General features: G+C 37.4%; 1 protein-coding gene across 2 annotated transcripts in view; it reads right to left on the bottom strand.

Moving 5' to 3' along the window:
* Positions 1 to 24,750, bottom strand: part of EEFSEC (eukaryotic elongation factor, selenocysteine-tRNA specific) — a 179,062-nt gene that overhangs the window by 54,413 nt on the left and 99,899 nt on the right. For both annotated transcript variants that reach the window (XM_081939505.1, XM_081939507.1), the window contains exon 6: positions 4,441 to 4,597. In XM_081939505.1, coding sequence (XP_081795631.1) covers positions 4,441 to 4,597 — 157 coding nt within the window. The remainder of the gene's footprint in view (positions 1 to 4,440; positions 4,598 to 24,750) is intronic.

Here is a 24,750-nt window from a genome sequence, read left to right on the forward strand (position 1 = left end):
AATGAAAAACACTGCTGGCTTGAAACAACACATACATACAGCAACAACTCATTATTCAGCTCAGAAAGAGTAGAGAAAACCCCTGCAGACAAAAGGGCCACAGAGCAACAGGAAGGACAAATCTTTTCCTAACAGCTACCTGATTAGGTCCATTTCAGGACAATGAAAACCAGCTTGAAACCTGGGAATTATCCAGTATAACAAAATCAAAACATAAAGAAAGGATTGTGTGTGCGTGTGTGAGTGAATTTAGATAAAATATGCCATCATTCTATAGCAAATAGCAGTAATTGATACAATAAGAAAAATGAAATGAAAATGAGCCTGATTAATAATTTCTTAATTACAAAAGAGAGGGATGTGTTTCTCAATTGCTCCATAAGAGAAGCACAAATAATGAATTTTCCCCCATCCAAACATTTCTCTTCCTCCTGGCTGGGTAGACTATTTGCACAGAAGTGAGTCTTGTCTCTGATTAAGCATGTTGAAGATTACTGCAAAACTGAAAGGGAAGAAGCTACTGGCAAGTCTAAATGAATACAATTATGTCGAATTATGGATGTTATATGCACTGGCTATGAAAAGCTTGCTCTACCAACTTACTTGTGCATCAAAGTGAATGTTGCCATACTTTTTTGGATGACTGAATTTGTACATACATAATAATGCCTAATTTTAAAATTCAGAGTTTTCCACTATACCTATTTTTATCTTTTTTTAAAAAAACACCATTTTTTGTTCCTTTCAACCTTTTTCTAGTCCTTTTTTATTTTCTTAAGCAAAATTACATAGATATTACATGTTAAGAGCAAAGGAGAAGAAATAGGAAATATCATAAAGGAAAAGCAGGAAGCCAAAGATATTCTTTGGCAATCAAAGGATCTATCCAATTCTCTGAAAAATTTTAAATTGCCAGACATTTCTCACACAGTACAAAATTTCTCTTTCCAGCATTAAGATTCCAATATTTTGAAAATGCAAGTTTTAGAAAAATTATATATGTCCATTCAGAAATAAACTCTGTAAAATGAAATAGGATTCACCCAGGAAAGCATATTTAGGATTACAATCTGACTATGTGAATAGGCTAGATCAAAGCAAATATAGTCCTAATATTATTCAGACTAATTATCCAAAATACCTTCATAACAAGTTGAATGTAACTTTTTTCTTTTTACAGACACTGTAGGAGGAAAGCTTATAGTCTATGGTGGCAAAAAAGAAGTTCCGTTAACACATTTTTCAATAAGCACATGCCTTTTAATAAATCTGTTAGTTGGAAAAGGTACTATCGGATTCCTCCTGATATTTTTTTTTGCTTCCTTTTTGTGCATTCTATTCACATACAACAAGTAATTTATTCATATTGCCTCAATTTCTTTCTTTCTTTCTTTCTTTTTTGCAACTGCCTCTAAGAACTCAAATACACACATATATCCAGGTGGTTTTTGTTTTTGCATCTCTTACTCTTAGGTCACTTTTAACAAATTACACTTTCCAGTTGTCTCAGAAATAAGAGGTGTATTACATAGGCATCCTTAGTATCTTTAGGAGTCCTTAAGAATTTTCCAAACTAGCTTTTAATGAGTACATTTTTATGAAACTTAACTTTTATGAAAAAACAAAATAAAAGAGATACAAAGAGACAAACAGAAAAGGGAATAAGACTAGCTAGACTTAATTAAAGATTTTTTTTAAAAAAAAACCACAAACAGGATACATATAAAAAAGCAGCACTGGTCTAACAGTGGAATGTGAACTATATTTGACTTAAACAACATCAAACACATTACTATTCTCTGTATGAAATGTTGGTTGCTCTTAAAGAAACAGACATTTAGCAATCGTCTTAACCTGCTTTTTATTTTCCACAGAGCATAATGTTTTGATTCTACAAACTGTCTTATTTATGTTACCGTTGCCAGTGGCGGATTAAGGCTCACTGGTGCCCTAAGCACTAACAAATCTTGGTGCCCCTCCTTTGTACATACTGTACAAATCTTCATTGGTTTTTTTTTTCTTCTCAACTTTGTGATGCCCCCTTGGGTCTGGTGCCCTAAGCATGTGCTTAGTCTGCTAAATGGTTAATACACCACTGACCGTTGGTACATAATGGTAAGAAAAACATGGAAGCTTGTTTTCAGCAAGAAGATGGGTGGGAAGAAATGTGTTGTACAAAATTATTACTAATTGCACAAGCCATTTAATGAAAGGAGAAAGGCAAATGAATATTTTATTGTTTAACCTCTAATGTAATACTGAACAATCCTACCAAAATGAGGGGAAGGGAGACAGGAGAGGAGAGGAGGAAAGTTTAGTATAAGTTATAGAGACAATCATAGTACATTACCAGATGATGTCAAGGATCATTTGATATGAGAACATGCCACCTCCAATATAATAAAACTCAAATACAACATTACTGTTTCTGTTATTTAAAAAACATTTGTTTTGGCTGAGGTTCCACTGAACGAGACATTAACTGCCAATATAAAATCTCTTTATTAAAACCAAAGTACGTTTAGATGTTAATTCTCATAATCTACATAAAACTGCGCAGCTCACTGACTGGAATGTTAAATCTCCTTATTAATTGGAATTCCTAAAGGTTATCTCCCACATAAAATAAGCTATCCTCTTTCTTGCTGCCCAATTAAAAGAAAATCGGTACAAATGTCGACAAAAACATTTATCAACAACTGTTAAAGCTAAATATAGATTTGTCATTGCAATGTTGTATAATAATTTTCTCTCATTGCTAAGAATCCATAGTACTAGATACATTAATATTTTCTATGTTATAGATTTCTTTTAATTTTTTCTGAAAGCAATATTGCATGAGTTTCAGACTAACATGTTGCAAAAGTATGAAAACCCAAGCCCTGAGAATTAATACACTGATTACTAAATTAAATTTCCATCATCAAGGAAACTGAAAGCGTTTATTATAAAACATTATCGATAAGTCTAATAAATTATTTTCTGTTACTATATTAAATGCATCCTAAAGTCAAAATAAATTTATTCAGATTTTAAACAATTTGACATTAATTTAAAAGAATACAAAATTCAACCTAATTACCCCAAAAGTTTGAGGTACATGAATCAGGATATGAATAAGCATGTCCATTTATTTGCAGGTGATCTGGTAATGTAGAAAATGAAAGACAATGGGCCAGGGGTCCAATTCAGCAGCACACTGTTATGCTCTTAAATTATGAAACAAATATATGAAGGAAAAGTAAATAAGTCACAATGAAAGAAAGACTGAGAATGCCATGATTTGAATGGCATTGACATCTTCAAAAAGAGAGCTTGTCTACATTTTTGATTGACATATGAAAAGAAATTATTTAATAAATATATTGTATAAAAAAATAAAAATGCCTTAGCAATGCACATTTATTATCAATGCTCTAATTCAGCATCTTGTGCTTATATTTGAATCTGCTTGGCAAAATGACACTTGTTGCAAAATATTTCCTATGTTCTCAATTTTACTTTAGCATTTCAGGAACTAATAGTATTATATTTATTAAGTAATTTTGAGATGATTTTATATTTACGTAAGTAATAAACTCTATTACAGTCACAGACCAAGAATACATAAGAGGTTCCACTATTTGTTTTCTAATTGATTGGAAAAATAATCAAACCCATATGTTGATGTTCCACTTTTATTTGAACGCAGTTCATACATACACTTTTAAGTTTTTACAGGAGGAAAACAAATTATAGTAGTGTATAAAGTATAGGTAGTCCTCCTTAATTACCCGAGATTGGAATTTACATTGCTGTGAAAGTTAAATATCACATGACTGCACTGGTTAGCAATGACAGTTCTAGTAGCCCCAGTTGCTGTCATTAGAACCGCAACATTATAAGGCACCTCATGTTTCTCCTGCTCTGCCATGTTCACTTCACTTCAATCCACCACTACCACCATTCTTTTGGCCATCCTGAGCTCTACCATCTACTCTTATTGCCCACTGCTGACCTTCACTGACTTCTCCCGCCTGCCACTGGTAAGGGATCTAGATACTGGATGAGAGTGCAGCTTTAATAAATCCTGAGTTACCAATGTCCACAGTGAAAGGGGGACAAATTACCTTCTTCCCTATATAATCATGACATTTGTGTGATTACATAATTGAGTGTATGCTGTCAATTTGGTGACAATGTGGTTTTTCACAGATGTATCTGCCTGAACTCTTTAAATCATGGCCTACCTTCTTCCTGAAATAAATTATACTGAGAAATTGTACCAGGCTAGTTTTCACTGTATTAGTAAGTGGCCCTGAAGTACCTGATATAAGCTTACCAACCTAGAGGTTTCTTTTGAAGTTAATCACATGCTATCTACTATATTATGTTCCTACATGGATAGGAATCTAAGTTCCTTCTTCTCGACGTAGAAAAGTGGCAAAAATAAATACTTACCCAAAATGCGGACTTTAAATTTTCCACTTTGTCCAAAGCCTCCTTCTATTACACCTTCTTCTCCTGTAGATAGCTTGACCTTCAAACCCACAAACATTTGGATGTTTGTTTCTTTTTTAAATAATGAACGACCAATCACGCTATAATCATCACACAGCTGCAAATTAAACAAATGGAAAAAATTGAAAGAAAATTATGTCTGTCTGTGTGTGTGTGTGTGTGTGTGTGTGTGTATGCTACCAGTAATATTATAGTTTTCTAAACTACATATAAAAATAATCCAGCATTTAGTACATTATGAAAATTACCCTAAAGATTATGCACCGTTATTCTAGCATCGTTTTTTAAAATAAATCAGTATATCTGATATATCAACTGAAGGGAATAAAAAACAACTCTAACCACTGGTTTAATCTGAGATACAGAGCATGACTTGAATGAAGAAACAATTCAAAACTGCATAATTTTTCCATCTGCAGAAAAATAGCTCCATCTAGAACAAAATATCTACCATGTCCCTAAATTTATTACCCTTCACACTCAGCAAACACTTCAATCTTGTTTAAATTCCATTTCAGTTTATTAACCATCATTCAGCCCATTATCACTTACAGGCAGGCTTTCAGGATAACTAATTTGGGGTATCATCCGCATATTGATATTGCCCAGCACCAAGCTCCCAATTCATTCACATATTGGAATGGTGTTTTAAGATGTTAAATAGTAAAGGAGACAGTATGAAATCTGCAGATATGCCATCAAATGCTCCTACTTTGAATAGTAAGTGTCTACAAGTGTCTGCATCCTCAGACAAGATGCAAGTTCATAGCACTAAAGAAAAAAATCACAGCAGCTCTAACAATTAACACTAACAATTTCTAAATGAACACTGTTTATGAGATTACAGAGCAATTGTCAAACTGAAAACATGGAGTCCAGATAATGACCTTCTTCCAGGGGCTGTGTGAATTACAAAGGCCAGAACTTTCTAAACCTTCTTGTTTAATCAAGTTTACATGTCACTTTAGCAGTTGCCGATGTTAACACATGCTAAAAGGCGTAATAATTGCCTCTTTAAATGAGGCTTTTATGGTAACATTAAAACTTCAATCAGAGTCAGCTAATGGTGACTAAATTCATATAACCACATAATATTCTGGACAACCATATATAAACGGTATGACATCTTCCAAGTTTGTCTGCAACTCTGGAATGTCTTGGTGATTTTGTATCCAAGTAACTAGTAATAAGCCTTGACTTCTCTTAGTTGTTGGGATCAGAACAGTATAGTCTTCGATGTACGATCACAATCGAAATTTATGTTGCTAAGTGAGGCCCATTTTATAACCTTTCTTGCCCCAGTTGTTAAGTGAATCACTGCAGTTGTCAAGTTATTCACACAGTTGTTAGTGTGGCTCCCCCCACTGACTTTGCTTGTGAGGTTGCAAAGGGTGATCACATGACCTCAGAACACTGTAACCGTCATAAATATGAGTCAGTTGCCAAGTATCTGAATTTTGATGGCATGACTGTGGGGATGTTACAACGATTTTAAGTGTGGAAAACAGTCATAGGTCACTTTTTTCAGTGCCAGTGTAACTTCAAACGGTCAATAATGAACTTTTGTGGTCAAGGACTACCTGTACAGCAGCAGAGACTATACCTGTATAGGACTACCTTTATAGGGAGGGTGGGGGCAAACAGACTCAGAACAGATTAATGAAAATGGTGCCTCAATCCAAGCATTTTCTTTTTTTGTAACTGTGTTGTAATGTTGTTGCATGTTTATATGAAAGGGTGGAGCCTGAGGTACAATGCTGCTTTTATTATTTTGACGAAAGCACAAAAGGTTTGCAGATATCCATAAGGATTTGTCAAAGTCATCTTAAGCACACCTAATTTAACTGCACAAGACATGTCGCTGGACATTTCTGAAATTTATTTTTTAACAATAGTACATCTCATTTGAAAAAAAAAGTAATCAAAAGCATCACAGTTCATTCAAAATTTCAAATTTGAGTTCATGGAGAAAAGAGATATTTTTAACCGCTTCGTAGCTCAGAATTACTTCCTTGTTACTTCAGTTCATGCATGTATTCTATCTTATTCATAACCCGATTAAGGATGTTTCTATTCCATTGCTTCAGTTACTGCAGATATTACATTATATTACATTACATTACATTAGATATTGTAGAAATAATTCAGAATCCAATCAGAGATGTTGGGAAGCAGTGGCGTGGATGTCCTACTGAGCTTCTTATTCTCAATTTATAATAGAAAAGAATAACAAGATCATTGACAGCCCCAACATTAGACCTTTTCCAAAGCTCCTAGGACACTACAGACTCTATATCAGCCTTTTTATTGAAATATTTAATTATTTAAATCCAACCATTGCTAGCTGGTAGTCTATCCATGAGAGGGAAAAAGCCCCAATGGGAATCTCCAAGCTTGGAATGTCTCATGAAACCAAAAGCTAAATTATATTTATGGCAAAAAACATATGTTGCTCCTAATTAGAATATGCCCACGGTTGTCCTAGTTGGATTGAATCTCCAAGCGATACCCAACAGACCAATCATGAACTAAAATCAAACACCAAAGGATTGGAATGCCATTTCATAATTGGTCTGTCAATTCTGTTAGCTAGTCTGTTGGTAGGGAGTGGCTAATATATCCCTGATACCTAAACCTAAGTAGATATATAGAGAGCCAATTATTTCACAATTATTTTATAAGGAAGATACTATTCCTCTGGGTCATACTTTTAATACCTGTCTATCCATAATTTACTATTTCACACACACAAAAATCAATGTACAAGATTTTTTTTTAAACTTAAGCCTTTCAACAAAATAAAAACTTGAGCTCAGGCACCATACATTAGATAATGAAGGTAATATTTTATTCATCTTTTATAATAACAGATCTAACCTCTCATTCTTGCACTAGGGACACATTATAATCCCTCAAATTCAATTCTATCTCTACCTCCACAGCTTTCCATTTAATAATAATTAATAAGGCACTTTGGGTGCAATTCCATCTGAAGCATCCCTCTAATACCATTGGCATTGACAAAATTACCATCAGGCAATTGCAAAAGGCAGTTTTATTTGGAACAGCTTATATCCTGTGATGATAACTTTAGTCTTTATTAAGCAACAACAATCTGCCTCTCCCAGATACTTGGGAAGGACTTGATAGCTTGGGCAAAAATGCCAAATCCAGTCTAAACCTCTGGCTGACTGTGAGACCAACCATAATAATAATCTATTAAATGTATATGACACTTGACTCCTACCAACGCAAAGCAGTTAAAAATTGTGAAAACATTTAAAAAACAAAAAATAATACAGAAAACATAAAAAATAGTGCAAGAAAAAAATGGTGGCAAAGAGGAACAGAAAGGAAGAAAATCCGTACAGAGCCGTATCAAATCCTGGATGACAAGTCACTTTTACTTCCAGGGTTCTTCTTTTGTTGCAAAACAAAAAATCTAAGTGGGCATATTTCCTAGAGGAGAATCCCACCCTCTGGGCCCAACCCTTAATAAGACATGCCAGGTTGGCACGCTCCTCCAGATAAGAATCATAAATTAAGGTAAACCTTGTTACACGCTGGCCTGTTATTCAAAAGCAGAAGCCAAAAGTTCCAGATTCTGGGTGCCTGGCAGAGAGGGTAGAATGCAAGAGCTGGACAGTGGGACCAAAACAGAAGAGCTGGTGTTGCAGCGTGCAACCTATCTCAGATTCCCATCATATATCCCTCTGCCTGTCACCATTGATGTGGCTGTTCCCTCAGCACCCGCAGTCCACTCCCACTGCTGACATCCTTCTCCCAGGCCCAAAGACAATGTACACAAAAAAATGTACACACCTCCCAAACTGTTAAGGAATTAAGCTCCCCGTTAGAAGAGCAAGTATGCAGAGAAGCGTAATGAGAGTGATATGGAATAACACGCACAAACCAGCATACAGAGACACTGAATAGTATAAATATATAGTAGTTTACTATGTAGAAATATAGAAGTATTCAGAGTCCGGTTAACAGTCCAGGTTATACACAGTTCAGTAATTCAGTTACCAATATTCTCAGTTTAACCCACAAAATAGCTAACATTTGCAAACCACAATACCTCACCATACACCAGCGGTTCTCAAATAGTGGGGCGCGCCCCCCTGGGGGGGCGCGAGGCTCCGTAAAGGGGGGCGCGAAGGCTCCCTTTCCATCTGGGTGCAACAGCGGCGGCGTGGGCGAGGCATAATATATCCCGGCTTGAAGTGGCAGCGCTGGGGACTGCTCAGAGACTCATCAGAGCCGCGGGCTGGATCTGTGCAAGAAGCCTGCTCGGGCGGGGGTGGGAGGGAGGGAATCATGGCTGTCCCAGGCTTCCCTCCCTCCCCCCCCAGCCCAAGCAGACTTTTTGCACAGCTCCAGCCCGCGGCTCTGATGAGTCTCTGAGCAGTCCCCAGCGCTGCCACTTCAAGCCGGGATATATTCTGCCATGCCCTCGGCGGCGTCTTTATGCAGGTAGCTCGCCTCCCCGCCAGCAGCTCCACCGCCAACATTCCGTCTGGAAGCGGAAGTGCAACAGCCGCTGTTGGGGAAGGGACAAAGGGGCGGCGGTCGCCCGATCTTGCCATCCCCACCCCTTCGCCCCTGGTAACGGCGACTGTTGTGCTGCTGCTTCCAGCTGGGATGCTGGAGGAGCTGCTGGCAGGGAGGGAGGGAAGAAAGGGAGGAGGGAGTAAGGATAGACAAGCAAGAGGGAAAGAGGAAAGAAGGCAGGCAGGCAGGGGGAAAGAGGAAGGAGGGAACTGGAAGGGAGGCAGGAAGGAAGGGAAGGAGGAAGGGAGGGTGGAAGGAAGGATAGACAAGCAAGAGGGAAAGAGGAAAGAAGGCAAGCAGGCAGGAAGGAGGCAGAAGGAAGGAGGGAAGAATGGAACTGGAAGGGAGGCAGGGAAGGAGGGAGGGAGAAAGGAAGGATAGGAGGATAGGGAAAGAGGAAAGAAGGCAGGCAGGCAGGGGGAAAGAGGAAGGAGGGAACTGGAAGGGAGGCAGGAAGGAAGGGAAGGAGGAAGGGAGGGTGGAAGGAAGGATAGACAAGCAAGAGGGAAAGAGGAAAGAAGGCAAGCAGGCAGGAAGGAGGCAGAAGGAAGGAGGGAAGAATGGAACTGGAAGGGAGGCAAGGAAGGAGGGAGGGAGAAAGGAAGGATAGGAGGATAGGGAAAGAGGAAAGAAGGCAGGCAGGCAGGGGGAAAGAGGAAGGAGGGAACTGGAAGGGAGGCAGGAAGGAAGGGAAGGAGGAAGGGAGGGAGGGTGGAAGGAAGGATAGACAAGTAAGAGGGAAAGAGGAAAGAAAGCATGTGACTACGGTGGGAGTCGAGGAAAGACCGGTGTGCTATGTTATGCAGAGGTGTACTTATAACAATTTTATAGACAAATTAGACTATTTACAGTCGTGCGGGGGGGGGGCGCGAAATGTTTTCTTCTTCCTAGGGGGGGCATGACAGAAAATAATTGAGAAGCACTGCCATACACCAACCAGCTTCTAACAAACAGAGAGAGAGATCTAACAACCATTCTGGCTCCCTCTTATAGCTGCTTGAGGTAACAAGCCAATTACATCTCTTAATCATTTAAAGCAACAGTAAAGTAATCATAGCTTAATATACATTGCCATGCCAAGCCTAGGGTTACATCCCTAACACTCTCCCCTCTTGGGTTGTCAATGTATTTACACACAACTTCACATTCTAAATCCATAATCATCACAATAATGATTTATGTTTTTCTTTAACACACAATACAGTACATAATGGAGATTCAAGATACAATTCATAATGCATCCATTATCAAACATAGAACCTATTATATCACCATCATCTAACTCATCGGGGTTTAAATATCATAAAAGTCTACATACTTCCTATCCACTCCAGTTTTCCTCTTATATTTCTGTTTGCGTCCCCTTGTATGATTACTTGAAGGTAAATCAGTCTTGTCAAGCACTCCGAAATCCTGCAATGACTTAAACTCACTGTTCATGTCAGCTTGCCCTACCTTTTTATCCTCAGTTGGATACGTAGTCAGTTCATTGTATGTAGCAGGTACCTCATCCACCTTACATGCAACAGATGCCTGATACCTATCAGGTGGCCCCGTTACACGGGTTGACCTTCTGGGTAATTCAGGACTTATAGGTGGACTATCTTGAACGTCCTCCTGCTTTATCACTTCCTCCTGACTTTTCACCTCATCCTCCTGACTTTGCACTTCCTCCTTCTGAGTAGACTCCTTCCCTTCATCACACGTTTCTGGTATTCCTGATACATTCTTTTTGTCTACTCGGGTTTCAATTACTACCTCATTGTTGATTATTTCCAGTTTATCCCAACCAACATGCTCCAAAAACTTTGCACTTGCACTGTAGTTGTCCCACGTTCCCAGAACCTATAAGATCTATGGTTTGAGTCATAATCAACAAATATTAATTGCCTTGCACGAGTTTGTCCCTTTAATCTGATCTGTGCAGGAATGTGAACCCATGCAGGAACTCCAAATGTGTGCAAGTAACTCAAATCAGGTTTCCTACCATGCCAACTTCTATCTCTCCAGTAGAAGCATTTACAACGTTGTTCAGTAAATGATTAGCACACATAATGGCTTCACCCCATAATGTTTCAGGTAATCCTGAATCGGCTAACATGGTTCTAGTCATAGCTTGTAACGTTTGCCCTCTTCGTTCTACAAACGAATTATGTTGAGGTCTATAAGGAGCAGAATGTTTATGCTCAATACCAGCTGTTTTTAACATAGTTTGGAACTTATAATTTGTAAACTCCGTCCCATTATCAGTAACTACAGTAATAACCTTGGCTTTTATCTTTCTTTCCGCAAATCTCAGCCAATTAAAAAATTGTTGAAATGTTTCTGTCTTGTCTTTCATTAAGTAGCAGAAACCATATCTTGAGTAATGACCCATGATACTCAAAACATAACAGGCATCTCCCAAACTGGGTTTTATAGGTCCAATCAGATCAGCAAATACTACTTCTAGAGGTTCCTTCGTTTTAAACCCATTATATCTGTTTGCTGGAGTAACCCTGCTCTTTTCCTTACCACATACATTACAATTTAAATACTTACTGCAATGTTTTAATTTCACTCCCTCTGACAACTTTACAGTTTGTTGCAGCATTTTGAAATTAATGTGCCCCATACGTCTATGTAACAAATGTACGCATTCATCATGCTGTTTAGCTTTTGTATACACAGAATTAACTACACTTTCATCAGACATTACATACAAACTATTCTTTAAATTAGCAGTAACCATTTTACCTTCTTTCTCTATGAGACATTTATCTCCTCTAAGGTTTACTACATAGCCAATCTTAACTAGAGCTCTTACTGATAACAAATTAAACTTCAGTTTAGGTATATACAACATGGATAAATGCTCATTCACAAATGAACACCTTGCCATACCTTCACCAGATGCTTTCACCCTCCATCCATTTGCCAAAGATACATGTTGCATGCTGGCAGACATTTTTATAAAACAATTCTTATTTCTAGTAATGCACTGTGATGCTCCACTATCAACAACCCATGAATCGTGGCTTATTGGTACATTTCTAGAGATAGTCAAAGTAGACATACCTAAGTTGACATTAGCATTTTTCTTAGCCTTTCTAGTATTCTGTTGTTTTGCATTTTTACAGAATCTAGCTATATGTCCCTTAGCCTCACAAGAAAAACATTTTCTAACAGTATAGGCAGTTGAAGGTGACTCTTCATGTTGTTGTGGTTTCACTCTCAGTTGCTCTCTTTCCAACCTTCTTCTGGACTCTTCCAACAGGCGTGCAGTTATGTCAATGTTGGTTCATTTCAGGTTAGGACCTCAAGGGATGATACAAAATCATCATAACACTCATCCAGTGATGACAGAATGATGTAAATTTGATGTAACTCTGAAAAAATAAGTTCTTTTTCATGTAGCTCTTGGAAAACTTCTTTTATAAAGTTTAAATGAGCTAACATATCTCCACCCTTCAGAAGACGTGCCCTAAACAGTTTGCGGATAAGATGTATATGTGCACCTACAGTGTCACATACATATATCTTCTTCAAATGCTCCCAACATTTGAATTCTACCCACGAATATGAACTAACTGTTGGTCAGACAGCGTTAGACCAATTATACACAATGCCTGTTAGTTGCATCTTTGAAACTCTGCTATCTTCTTGGCATCATCCTCCTTATCTGGATTCCAAGAAATCACGTCCGGTGGATTCTGTCCAGCATCCCACAATCCTTCAGTACGCAGGAGTAAGCTGCACTTCATTGACCAGGAAACATAGTTTGTTCCATCCAACCGGGTTATCAGTGATAAATTTGCTGATCGTGCGTGTGCCATCTTCTCCATAATAGTAAACACTTACAAACTAAACAGCTATCTGTATACGGTAATGCGTATCAACACCAACTCTCTTTTCAGCTACGTCTGGTACACTCTGGGTACACCGGGTACACTGTGCCCATAACCAGTGTTAAGGAATTAAGCTCCCCGCTAAAAGAGCGAGTATGCAGAGAAGCGTAATGAGAGTGATATGGAATAACATGCACAAACCAGCATACAGAGACACTGAATAGTATAAAAATATAGTAGTTTACTATGTAGAATTATAGAAGTATTCAGAGTCCGATTAACAGTCCAAGTCATACACAGTTCAGTAATTCAGTTACCAATATTCTCAGTTTAACCCACAAAATAGCTAACATTTGCAAACCACAATACCTCACCATACACCAACCAGCTTCTAACAAACAGAGAGAGAGATCTAACAACCATTCTGGCTCCCTCTTATAGCTGCTTGAGGTAACAAGCCAATTACATCTCTTAATCATTTAAAACAACAGTAACCATAGCTTAATATACATTGCCAAGCCAAGCCTAGGGTTACATCCCTAACACCAACCATTAGAAAGAAAACCAAACCCAAAGCCCTGCAAGCCCACCCCAACCAACCCACAAGGGGCTCATTTATCTCCGGTGACTATGGATTCAGTTGAAACAAGCTCTGCAGAGGAAAAAAAGAACGAAAGAAGAAAACACTCCAGTCTACTTACCTCCTCCCAGTTCAGTAGTAGGGTAAATCACCCCCTATGTTAACAAAAAGGTCAACACCTGTGGACCTCCACTCTACCCAAAACATCCAGAGGGCTGGAGTCAGCCACACTTCCATAAGTTGAAATGTTGGTGAGCAGAAAACTTTGCTGCTTTGAGCCTCCGCATGGGAGTGTCTCAGGCCTCTTCAGACCGCCTTCACAAGCCCCAAGGTCAACACCATGATCTTTCAAGGTCACTACTATGATCACCGTGGCTTCTCTAGCCCTCCAGCCTCCATAGCCAGAATTCCTGACCTCCATGCACTCCCCAATTCTGCCAGTTGAAATCCCTGTGCCTATCCCTTGTCAAATTTTTTTCTCTGGCTACTTTTCTGAATCTTGGCTAGACTGTTGATGGATTTTCTTCCTTCTTCTTTTTTTCCTGTTCTATCCCATTGAAATGTCTATCTTTTAACAGCAGTGAGGTCGGCACATGCTTGGGTTCTTCATGGATCCACAGTATGGATCTATTAGTCTCAATTGGAAACCATAATGCCATGAGTTAGTGTTAGATCAGTTCTTGAAATAAAATAATTTGGATAAGGGAAGGGTTATATTATCTTCATCAAGTGAACCAGGAAGCAATCTGGCTCTTTAATGAAAATTTCCACCAGTCTTTTCTACTTTAATTAGCTTGATTTGAAATAAATGTTAGGAGAATCTGAGTAAATAGTCATTGACGGGCTGAGAAAACAAGCAGGAAAATATAGGAAATTAAAACACCATAAGGCAAAACATTACAGCTTTGAAGAAACTATATGGCAGTCAAGGTGGAGACCATTCAAAAGAAAAGTCCTCAGATATCAGTCTCTATTCATATTGACATGTTTATCTTCACACCACCTTCATATTTTGAAAATATTTGGCTTGCATGAATAAGACAAAATATTTCAGTCCAACTTTCAAAACTTCAAGTTGGAAGTTAAAATGTAATCACATTTATTACACTTAATGTTTTAAACCAGCTGCATTGAACTTACTTTAAAGATTATTAAACCAGTGGGAGTCAAGTTTGGATTCATAATTAAGCAATCATATATAAGAGGCAGCAAGCTTGTTGCACAGGGAAAGATAAACATGCTTCCTTGGGCATTGGCAAAGGAAAGATGCAACCAAGTGAGCCTAATTCCCAAGGTATGAATATTTCTGATTACCACTAACCCCTGAAGATACTAGGTCTTCGTGTTACGTCAAAGAGTTCTGATATGAAAAAGAAAAGAAAATTTTGAAAAAAATAAGAGAAAGTGTTGTTTAATTTAAAGAAAATTGGTTTTTGATTCTTCATTAAAATGAGTATACTGATCAATTGAAATAAAAAGCAGACCAAACCTTGTATCTACAACAGTGTTTTTCAAAGTTGGCAGGTTTAAGATGCGTGGACTTCAAATTGCAAAATTCTCAAGCCAGTATGTTGAATTCTGTACATCTTAAACTTGCCGAGTATGAAAAACCCTAATGCACATCAAGACTTGTACAGAATTATTCTTAGAATTTCTGTAACTATTTCAGAATTTTGTTAGAGTTAGTCTTAAAGCAGATGTTATGAAAGTCATCAAAATAGACTTTGGATCCAGAAGCCTTTTTAAAATGCCAATTTAGCAACTAGGTAATGCTATCATATATTGTGATTATTACAATATAATCTTATAACAGAATTATCAACAGCTTATCTTCAAGGTAGCTGCTTATAATCTAGCAGTTGAGAAATTTTCCCCAAAAATATCATTTTGCCTATCCATAACATTACCAAGTTAATGATCAATAGTCATTCTTACTTCTGTTCTAAATGTACACAGTACATTTGTTAGACTGATCCCAGCTTTTCCTGTAGAAGGTCAAGGCCACATATATAGTACTTTCTCCTGCCATATTTCCCACAATAATCATCCTGTGAGGTACGTTGGACTAAGAGAACACAACTGCCCCAAATACCTAGAGAAACTCTGTGACTGAAGGTTGACGTGAACCTGGATTTCTCTGGTACCCATCCAATATCTTAACCAATATGCCGCACATGGCTGTAAATGTCCTTTTAAAATATGCTTGTTAATTATTATATCTGATTTAGTAGAGACAATTATACTTAATGACAGTGGTCAGGAAGCACTATTGCATTCAAAATGTCTTTTTTTTTAACATACCCTCCCATACACTTCTTTAATGTTTATAAAATGTTATTCTTTGCTCATACTGAAATTCAATTCTTATTATTTTATCAGCAATTAAGAAGGATTCTGCCTTAAATCCTGCGTTCTCAGAACTTCTACCAGGGCTATCATTTTGCCATTAGCTGAACAGTCTTTGGGCCTTTGCTTCTCTCTTAGATTCTCATTTCTACTGGTTATAAAATATGAAGTTGAAAAATACTGTGGACAACAACGGATACACACTCTTCTTCTGAGCCTGTAGACAGAGGCCTCACAGTGAGGGCAGACTAATTTTATTAACTTCAGGGGAACTTCAAAAAGCTTAAGGCCTTTAATGCCAGACAGAGACGACCCCAAAAGTCAGTTTAAGTGCTGCGTAAACAAAGGATTAGGTCAAGAAAAAGCTAAAGACTCCTTGCATTTCTTGTTTATATTGTCATATGACCTAGTGGGAGTGGAAGCGGGTTGACTTTCTGATTTTAATCCGCCATGGTGTACAGTGGCGCTTCAGTTCATTGACCTACATTACAATAATATTTTTTTAAATTTATGGGCAGAGTTGCAGCATCAAACTCGCTTAAGGAGTTAAAATAGGAAAATGAAAGGGGGGCAAAGAACAAATGTTTCTGACTAGTAAATTCTCCTTCTCTTGCTTAGGTTAGATCAGCAGCTTAGAAAGGGATTTCCAGTTCAAAGAGACTGTTTCTGCTGCTCTTGTTTTATGGCTTAGAGTAGAGGGCACACTAGCATTGCATTTTATTAAATATTCCCTCCCTCTTGACTTTTCTGTTTGCAGAGGGAAAATATTATTGTATTAACACAGGTGAACCATCAGTCATCTCTCTCTCTCTCTCTCTCCCTCTCCCCCTTGCACAAACTTTAATATAAAATACACAGTTTTAAAATCCTTTTGATTTAATTTGATTTGATTTATTTGCACTGCATTTTATGTTTGCAAAGAGCTGCATTTTGTGTTATGACATTCAACACAAACACATGGTTTAATTCTGCATGAATAAAGGACATTTAAACAGAACTTCCTCCTCTACCTTCTCCAAGTTTTTACAGGTCAGTTATAACTTAGCATTTGCTCACTTTGTTTATTAACTGTTTGGGTTTCTACAACTCCAAATCCTATGTTTTGCAGTATGTTACTAAAAAACTAATACAGATAGTCCTCGACTTACAACAGTTCACTTAGTGACCATTCAAAGTTACAATGCCACTGGGGGGAAAAAGTGACTTATGATCATTTTTCATACTTATGACCATTTGGGGCATTCATAAATTGGGCATTTCACTCCTAACAGCCTAGGTTTAAAGTTGTTTCATAACAAACCATTCATCATAATGTCCTGGTTTGAATAAAAGGAAAAAAACTATAGTAAGAATTTATTTTTTAGTGGGAGTTCAAAGGGAATTCAGGTCAACTCTCTGCATCTAAAAGGGTTTTTAATATGATTGTCAAAAACCAGCTCAAACCTGATAGCTATTTCAATCAACTGTCATTAAGTTTAAGGCAGGGATTCCTAAACTTTTTGCCATTAGACCTGCCTTTAGCTACTGTTTAGTTAGCTTACTGTATATTTCCCCTGGAATATGCCTCCCCCGGAAGAGCACCTCACAGTTTGAGAAACCATGGTTTAGTGTTTAAATTAAATTATTGTTAATTTGGCCATGTTGTGAAAATTTAAAAACATAGAAGCATAAAAACCCAAGTCTCATGTCCTTGCAGCAAGTTTCAGTTAGTGGCTGTGTTGGAATGAGACTGATAAACGTAGAAGACATACGGACAATTTGCCTCAACTCACTCCTTTCAGAGAAGCCAGGAAGTTCCCTATAGTGCTAGGTCAGAGGTTGGGGGCGAACTGAAGGGATATGTAGACACCACACACTCTGTAGGCATGTTTATCTTGAAAGCTCTCTCAGAGATTTAAAGGATTTCCAAAGAGGGCTCTGCAAAGACACAGAAAGACCCTGTGATCCTAAGAGCCTATGAAGGACACAACTTTAGTGCCTAGGAATAACTGTCTTTCCTATGTAGGAAGTTAGCACCCACCCCTTTCCTAGAAGAATATTATGTTTCCCTGGATGAGAAAAGGGGAAACATGTTTTAAAGACAAAGCACCTTCCTGCAGCTCCCTGCCCCCACATCCTTCAGCTCCAGGGTGATGGGATGAAGGCCATGTCTTGGCCTTCAGGACATGATAGGATTAGCCGCAGTGGTAGGTTGCAATTTATTTTACTACCAGATGGACATTTCTTCCAATACCTAAAAGGTGACACAGGAAGTTGTATGCTGACTGTATGTGAAATCTGTGGCAATTTCAACTTTGTTTCACTGAAGGCAATTCATACTCATATACTGTTTCATTTCCCACTAGTACAGTTGGCTGTGTCACACACTGACCACACCCATGCCTGGTTTAGCGAAAGGGGAAAAAGTCCCAATACATCATGTGACACCGCTGAAACAACACACGTTTGACCCCCCTGGCCTACAGATAAACTAAGAAAGTTTGTTTTCTGAAAACCACGTTGCAATTACAACTTCATTAAAAAGGTATTGTAAATATATGAGCAACCTTCAGAATTGTTTCATTATTACCTTTATTTGTGCTACTGGTATATTTATACTGGTATAAAATATTTAATAAGTACTTTTATTATTATTTCTCATCATGTTTTACAGAAAGAAATGGAAACAAAATACATAATCCCACCAAAAACAAGCCCCCTCCAAAGGAAAAAAAAACCACATGAAAAACTATAAAAACAAAGCAAAACTCACAAGGAAACAAATTACCAGTATATTTCTAATTTTAAGTTACTAAGAAAGATTCAAACAAAAAGAAATTTACTGGCGTTAAATTACTATTTTTGCCATCTGGCAGGATATTTAGGCTTGATGAGATTTACAGAGACTTTTAATATTAGGAAAATGCTGGACAACCACACTCTTTCTCAATCTTTGTTAATTATCCTACTTTGCAAATGTTATGTTTGTGAGAGCGGAAAACCTAAGCTCACAGAGATAAAATGTTAAAAATACTGTGAGAATTACCAGAAGCTTTGGGGGGAGGGGGGGGAAGTCTGTGGATATTCATTTTTTACCTGTATCTGGAATTCATCAGCAGACATTTCCATCTACTTTAATTTGAAATTATGTTTGTTGCACATATCCATTAATTCCTTGCATGAGTCTAAACTGAAATTGATTTGATAAAAGCGTTTCTCAAGCAATTATATTTTCTCTGGATATATGGGGAAAATAATACAGAATTTTCTTTTCCAATTCTTCAGGTTGCTTGGCAATTAATGGTTGGACTACATTATTGTTGATTGGAGCACATTTGGGGATCATGTCCACATTGTCCACCTTTACTTTTATAGTCCAAGTTCAAAAGCACTAATTTAATCTGAACAAAAAACAGGAGGACTGAGATATGGAGGACAACTAAACAAACAAAATGCTTAAAAGTTATGATATCTATATAGTTATTTACCAAGCACATCTAAATTATATTAAAGTAACCAACATACGTTTACAAATCCCAGGGCATGTCACAACTTTTGAGCACCCCTAATGTTTGGAAATTGAAAGTTGAAAATTTTTGACACACCCTAACATTGGGAAATGACCTTAAAGATCATAAGGAAGAGCTGCGACCCAGAAATCAGTCAGATATGTGGTACTTGAGTCAGGGCTACGAAACTAATTTGAGAAAACATCTCAGACAAGTCCTTCCCTAGTTCACATGAAAATAAAAGAAGAACATATATTCAGACTTGTAAGATTCTGTTACTGAAACTATTACAGTAAAAATTGTCCTGGCCTATATGACACTGGTTTCTTAGTCTGGTCTGCCTGGTAGGGCTGATACTAGGGAAGAAAAACAAGGCAGTAGACTGGCCAACACTTTCAGGAACTATACCCCAAATTCCATAATCTCAGGTGTTCTCCAGATGACTAGTTTTCAAATCTGCATCTTGCATGGCTATTGAAGAAAATTCTGAGAATTGAAGCTCAATCTTGACAATACTAAGTCTGCTTAGCAATTAAGATGCAAAATCTAGAATACAAACCAGCAAAGAAAATACCATTTCCCAGGCTTTCATGGCCACTTTACCAAGTACTAGTCTGAGGTATATTTCTTGACTGCTTGTGCCTTTAATGTTGATTATTGATCCTAAAAGGCAGAATTTATCTACATCTCTGATATTTTCATTGTCAATTCCAAGGTTATTGTATTTTTCGGACTATAAGACGCACCAAGATTTTGAAGAGGTAATTTTTTTAAAAAAAGTTTTTGCACTCTGCAGGACTCCCAAGCCCTCTGCACGCCTCATTTTTTGTGAAAAATGGGGCATGCAGGGAGTTTGAGAGGCCTGCCAAGTGCTTCTGGAGGCTGGGCAAAAATGAGCAAAAAATGGCCCATTTTTCATTAAAATGGGCCTGTTTTTTACAAAAAACAGGGAGGCTTGTAGAGTGGTCCTGGGGGCTGGGGGGAGGAAGGAGCACAAAACAGGCCATTTCCCCTCATTTCTGCCCACCCCAGCACCCAGGAGCACTTTGCAGGCCCCCCAAACTCTGCACCTCCATTTTTCCAAAGGGGGTGGAGTTTCGGGAGGCCAAAAATTCTGTATTCTGTGTATAAAACGCACCCAGATTTTCACCCTCTTTTTGGGGGAAGAAGGTGCGTCTTATACTCTTTAACTTTTAACTTTTATTTGATTTCTAGACCGCACCCTCTCCCAGAAGGGACTCGGGGCGGTGTACAGTCATATTAAAAACAACAAATATACATAATATGAATATAAAATAAATATAGGTGTAACTGGAGGAGGTAGCAATAGTTTACTGTACAATAGTTAAAGTTAGATTTAAGATTTAAAAATTTAAAAATACATTCAAAAAACACCCCTAAAAACTATCCCGGGGTAAAATATTTGCCAGGAGGTATAAATGGGACTATAAGTGGGCCAGGCCAGCTAATTGGAACAGGTGGGTATAAAACGAAAAATACAGTAGTTATTCTACATTTTTTTATTTGAGCTTCTTTATATTTATGTCATATTTTTAGTCCTGTTTCTTCACTGTGCTTCTTTTTATTACTAGAGCTTGGAGATCCCTTGTATTTTCACCTATCGGAAGGTTATTGATGTTTCTTCCTCCAATTGTAAAACCATACTCATCTTCATCTAATCTAACTTCCCTTTATATATATTCAGCATATAGATAGAATAAATAAACATCCCTTTGCCAACATAGAGCCAGTCCATTTTTCCATGTTCTCTCCATATTGTGTCTCCCTTCTTTCTACAGAGTTTCTCATGAGGGCATTGAGATGTACTAGTGTTGCCATTTTCTAAGCATATTCCACAGACTGGCATGATTAACACAATTAAACACCTTTTTCTATTTAATGAAGCACATACTGACTTTTTTTATTATTCCTTGACTCTCTAATTTCACAGCAGTAATATTTTGCATTTCTCAGTCTTTTCTAAAGCCAGCTTGAACATCTGGCATCTCCCTTTCCAGTAGGGTTTTTATTTTGCCAACATGTAAAGTTAAGGATATTATACAATAGTTTGTACATTGTGTTAAGTCTTCTTAACACAGGCTAAGTTCATTTTGAAGTCAGATGGCGATACATACATGCACAGGGATCATTTTAGTTGTTTGAACACAATTTTAGCTGTGAGGAAATAATTAGAGTAGCAGAAATTCTAAGTCATTCTCCTGCTTCATTTTCCTAAGTCATCAAACCTTATTATCCCCAATATTTCCAATTTTGTCATGCCAGTCTCCAATGACAAAGAGGACATCTTGCTTATATATTTAATTGATTTTAGACTAAATTTGCTCATAAAATTCAAACACCTCCTCTTCTTCTGTATCAATCATTATATAAATGTGAGGTGAGGGGGGGGGGTGGAAGCTGTGCAGAAAGGGAACAAAGATCTTGACATCCAACAGATGAAATTAGAATTTGAGAGAATGTCCTATTATCTTAGATTTCAAAATGTAATAGAAGAAGATGGGGAAAATATAAGGGACATTATGACAAACATTCTGGCTGACTACACACACAAAGAAAAACAACAGATGGGGTGGGATATAGATCTGGTTTATAGAGTGAATTCAGCTTACGCTAGAACACACAATGTACCCAGGGAGGTTCACATTAAATTCCTTAGAAAAAGCACAAGAGATGAAATTCTGGGTGTACAAAGGGGGCAAGCATTGATATATCATGATATGGAGATAACCATTCTGAAGCAGATCCCTAAGAAGATTAGAGAAAAAAGAAAAAATTATTCGCAATTAGCGAATAAATTATACCAGAAAGGGGTGTGGTTTAGATGGTTGATGCCTGAAGGTATGCTGATATTCTGGGAGGAGACAAGAATTAGAATTAATTCACCCATAGAGGCGCAGGCCTTTATGGAAAAAAATAAAACAATCCTAGAGAAACCACCAGATACCACAACGGACACGCAGGACACGGGAGGGGCCAGAGCTCTGCCAGTGGAGGGAGATGGGGCAATAGCAAGAAGACTCAGATCACAAAAATAAACAAGAAAATCATATTATTATAAACTGACCGAAAGTGAAAATGGAATTATATTTGGATTTTATACTGTAATGTTTAATTTGATTGAATTTAATAATAGAATTAATATGCTGACTGTAATCAATTATATACTAATGCATTATATTAAATGTATACTATGGGTATGGAGGGAGGGGGGCCTCACACACTTTGCAACTGCCAAAATTTGTATACCTGTCCATTTACCCTTTTCCCTATAAATCTTGAAAAACCAATAAAATTTTATTATAAAAAAAAAAAATCATTATATAAATGATTGTTGACAAAGTCTATTTGACAATTGACTGAATTGCAGCAAAACACTGTTCTCAGTATATACTTCCTAACTATAAAAGGATTGCCACTTCTTCTTTGGTTTTCAGGTCCTTAGTAAATAGTATGATCTTTTGACTGAAAGTATTCCTAGTCCATCTAATTCATTGATGCCTACGGTCAATTTGTAGTCCTTTCATTTCACCTTTCACTGTGTTAGGCTTTCCTGTTCATGCTTCTTATGTTCCATGTTCCCAATGTAATTCTGTCTTTGTAGCTTTGGATTTTCTTTTCCTGTATGTAAACATCAGCAACAAGATATCCCAGAGCTTTTAACTAGTCATGCATTAACCCTATTTTTTACTTCAAAAGCTCCTCAGCTCTTCCTCAGTAGTATATTAAAGCCCTCTGACCTATATTGTCAATCATTTTTTATTTTCTATGCAGGTGGTTTTCTTGGGAAAAATATAGGATTGGTTTACTGTTGCTTCTTCCCATGCAATGTGAAGTGATGTTTTCAGTTGTCATGGTCACTGAAGTGATCATCTACCTCCAACATCTTTCTATATCGTTTCTGCCCAATAGAGCTACCTCCTTGCTTTAGCTGGATGACTTCATGTTTTGGGTAACCCTGATGGAAAATATACCCTTGACAAATATTCCCAGTATACTTGGTTCACTCCTCCCAGAAACATCTCCTTCTTCTACCATAATGAGGCAGCACAGATTGAGGTACTATTACATATGAACTAATTGTCTATTACATTACTTAGTTACTTAATAAGGTAAATGTTCCCCTCGCATATTTGTGCTAGTTGTTCCTGATTCTAGGGGAAAGTGCTCACCTGCGTTTCAAAGCTGAAAAGCCAGCACTGTCCAAAGACGTCTCCGTGGTCATGTGGCAAAGGCACCCGGAATGCTGTTACCTTCCCACCAAAGGTGGTTGCTATTTTTCTACTTCCATTTTTATGTGCTTTCAAACTGCTAGGTTGGCAGAAGCTGCAACAAGTAATGAGAGCTCACTCTGTTACGCAGTGCTAGGGATTCAAACTGCCAAACTGCCGACCTTTCTGATCGACAAGCTCAGCGTCTTAGCCACTTAGCCACTGTGTCCCTACTCGTTACTTAATACAATTGTCCAAACAGCTCTGCAAACCAAAATTTGCAAGAGTATATAAATAGCCTTATAATAATCCCAACAATGTTTATGCAACAATGTTGATATGCCAAACTCAGTCTTGCCATCCAAAGAAGTAATTTTAATACTCTTTTTTAATGTGGCATTTTTGTTTTCTTACAGCTACTTCATTAGAAAATTTGGTGACAGATTAGCCAAAGCCATATTAATGCATGTTTGTTAATGCCTATATCTTTTACTCTTCCACCAGTACAGCTGAAATTTCCCCATGTTGTCTGCATTTTTAAATACAATGGTATTTCAAATGAGAATACAATTATCTCCACATTCCTAAGCTGTACAAAATTGCTCAATTGCAAACAAAATAGCAGCCAAAAAAAAAATATCTCTCTTATGCTCTTACTTTACTGTGGGTTTTAACTAGTGAAAGCATTGTGCATTTTTATTCAGTGATTGCCCTCATTGAAGTGTTATCATCATTATTTAGCATGCCATCAGCAGCCAAGCACAACCAGGCAAACCTGTGTTCAGATTTTAAAGCAGCTGAAACATAAATTGTGGCAAAAATGATTCTGCCAAGCACTGAGTTTACTGTTAAGTTTACAGTGACATGTGCATACTAGATGGCACAAAATAAATACATATATGTTTGTTCATATATAAAGAGTAAATTTTATAAATCTAAAATGTTAAAACAAGGAAAGAATCAGATAATTCTACAATCCATCATACAACCTCCAAAGTAAGATACTGAGATGAGATGTGAGAAAGCCAGTTTGGTCTGCTAACCTGCTACTTTCAGTTCTACCTTAGATATGAAAAGTTGACCGTGAGTCAGTAACTATCTCTCAGCCCAACCCAACTTACAAACTTCTTGTGGGAAAAATAGGAGGGGGAAGGAAAATTCGGTAAATTTGCCACCTTGAGTTATCTATAAAAAAAATAAAAGTGGAATAAAAATACACAAGGCAT

Source organism: Natrix helvetica (genome assembly GCF_964273705.1).
Source record: "Natrix helvetica genome assembly, chromosome: 1".
In the NCBI taxonomy this organism is placed as follows: Eukaryota; Metazoa; Chordata; class Lepidosauria; order Squamata; family Natricidae; genus Natrix; species Natrix helvetica.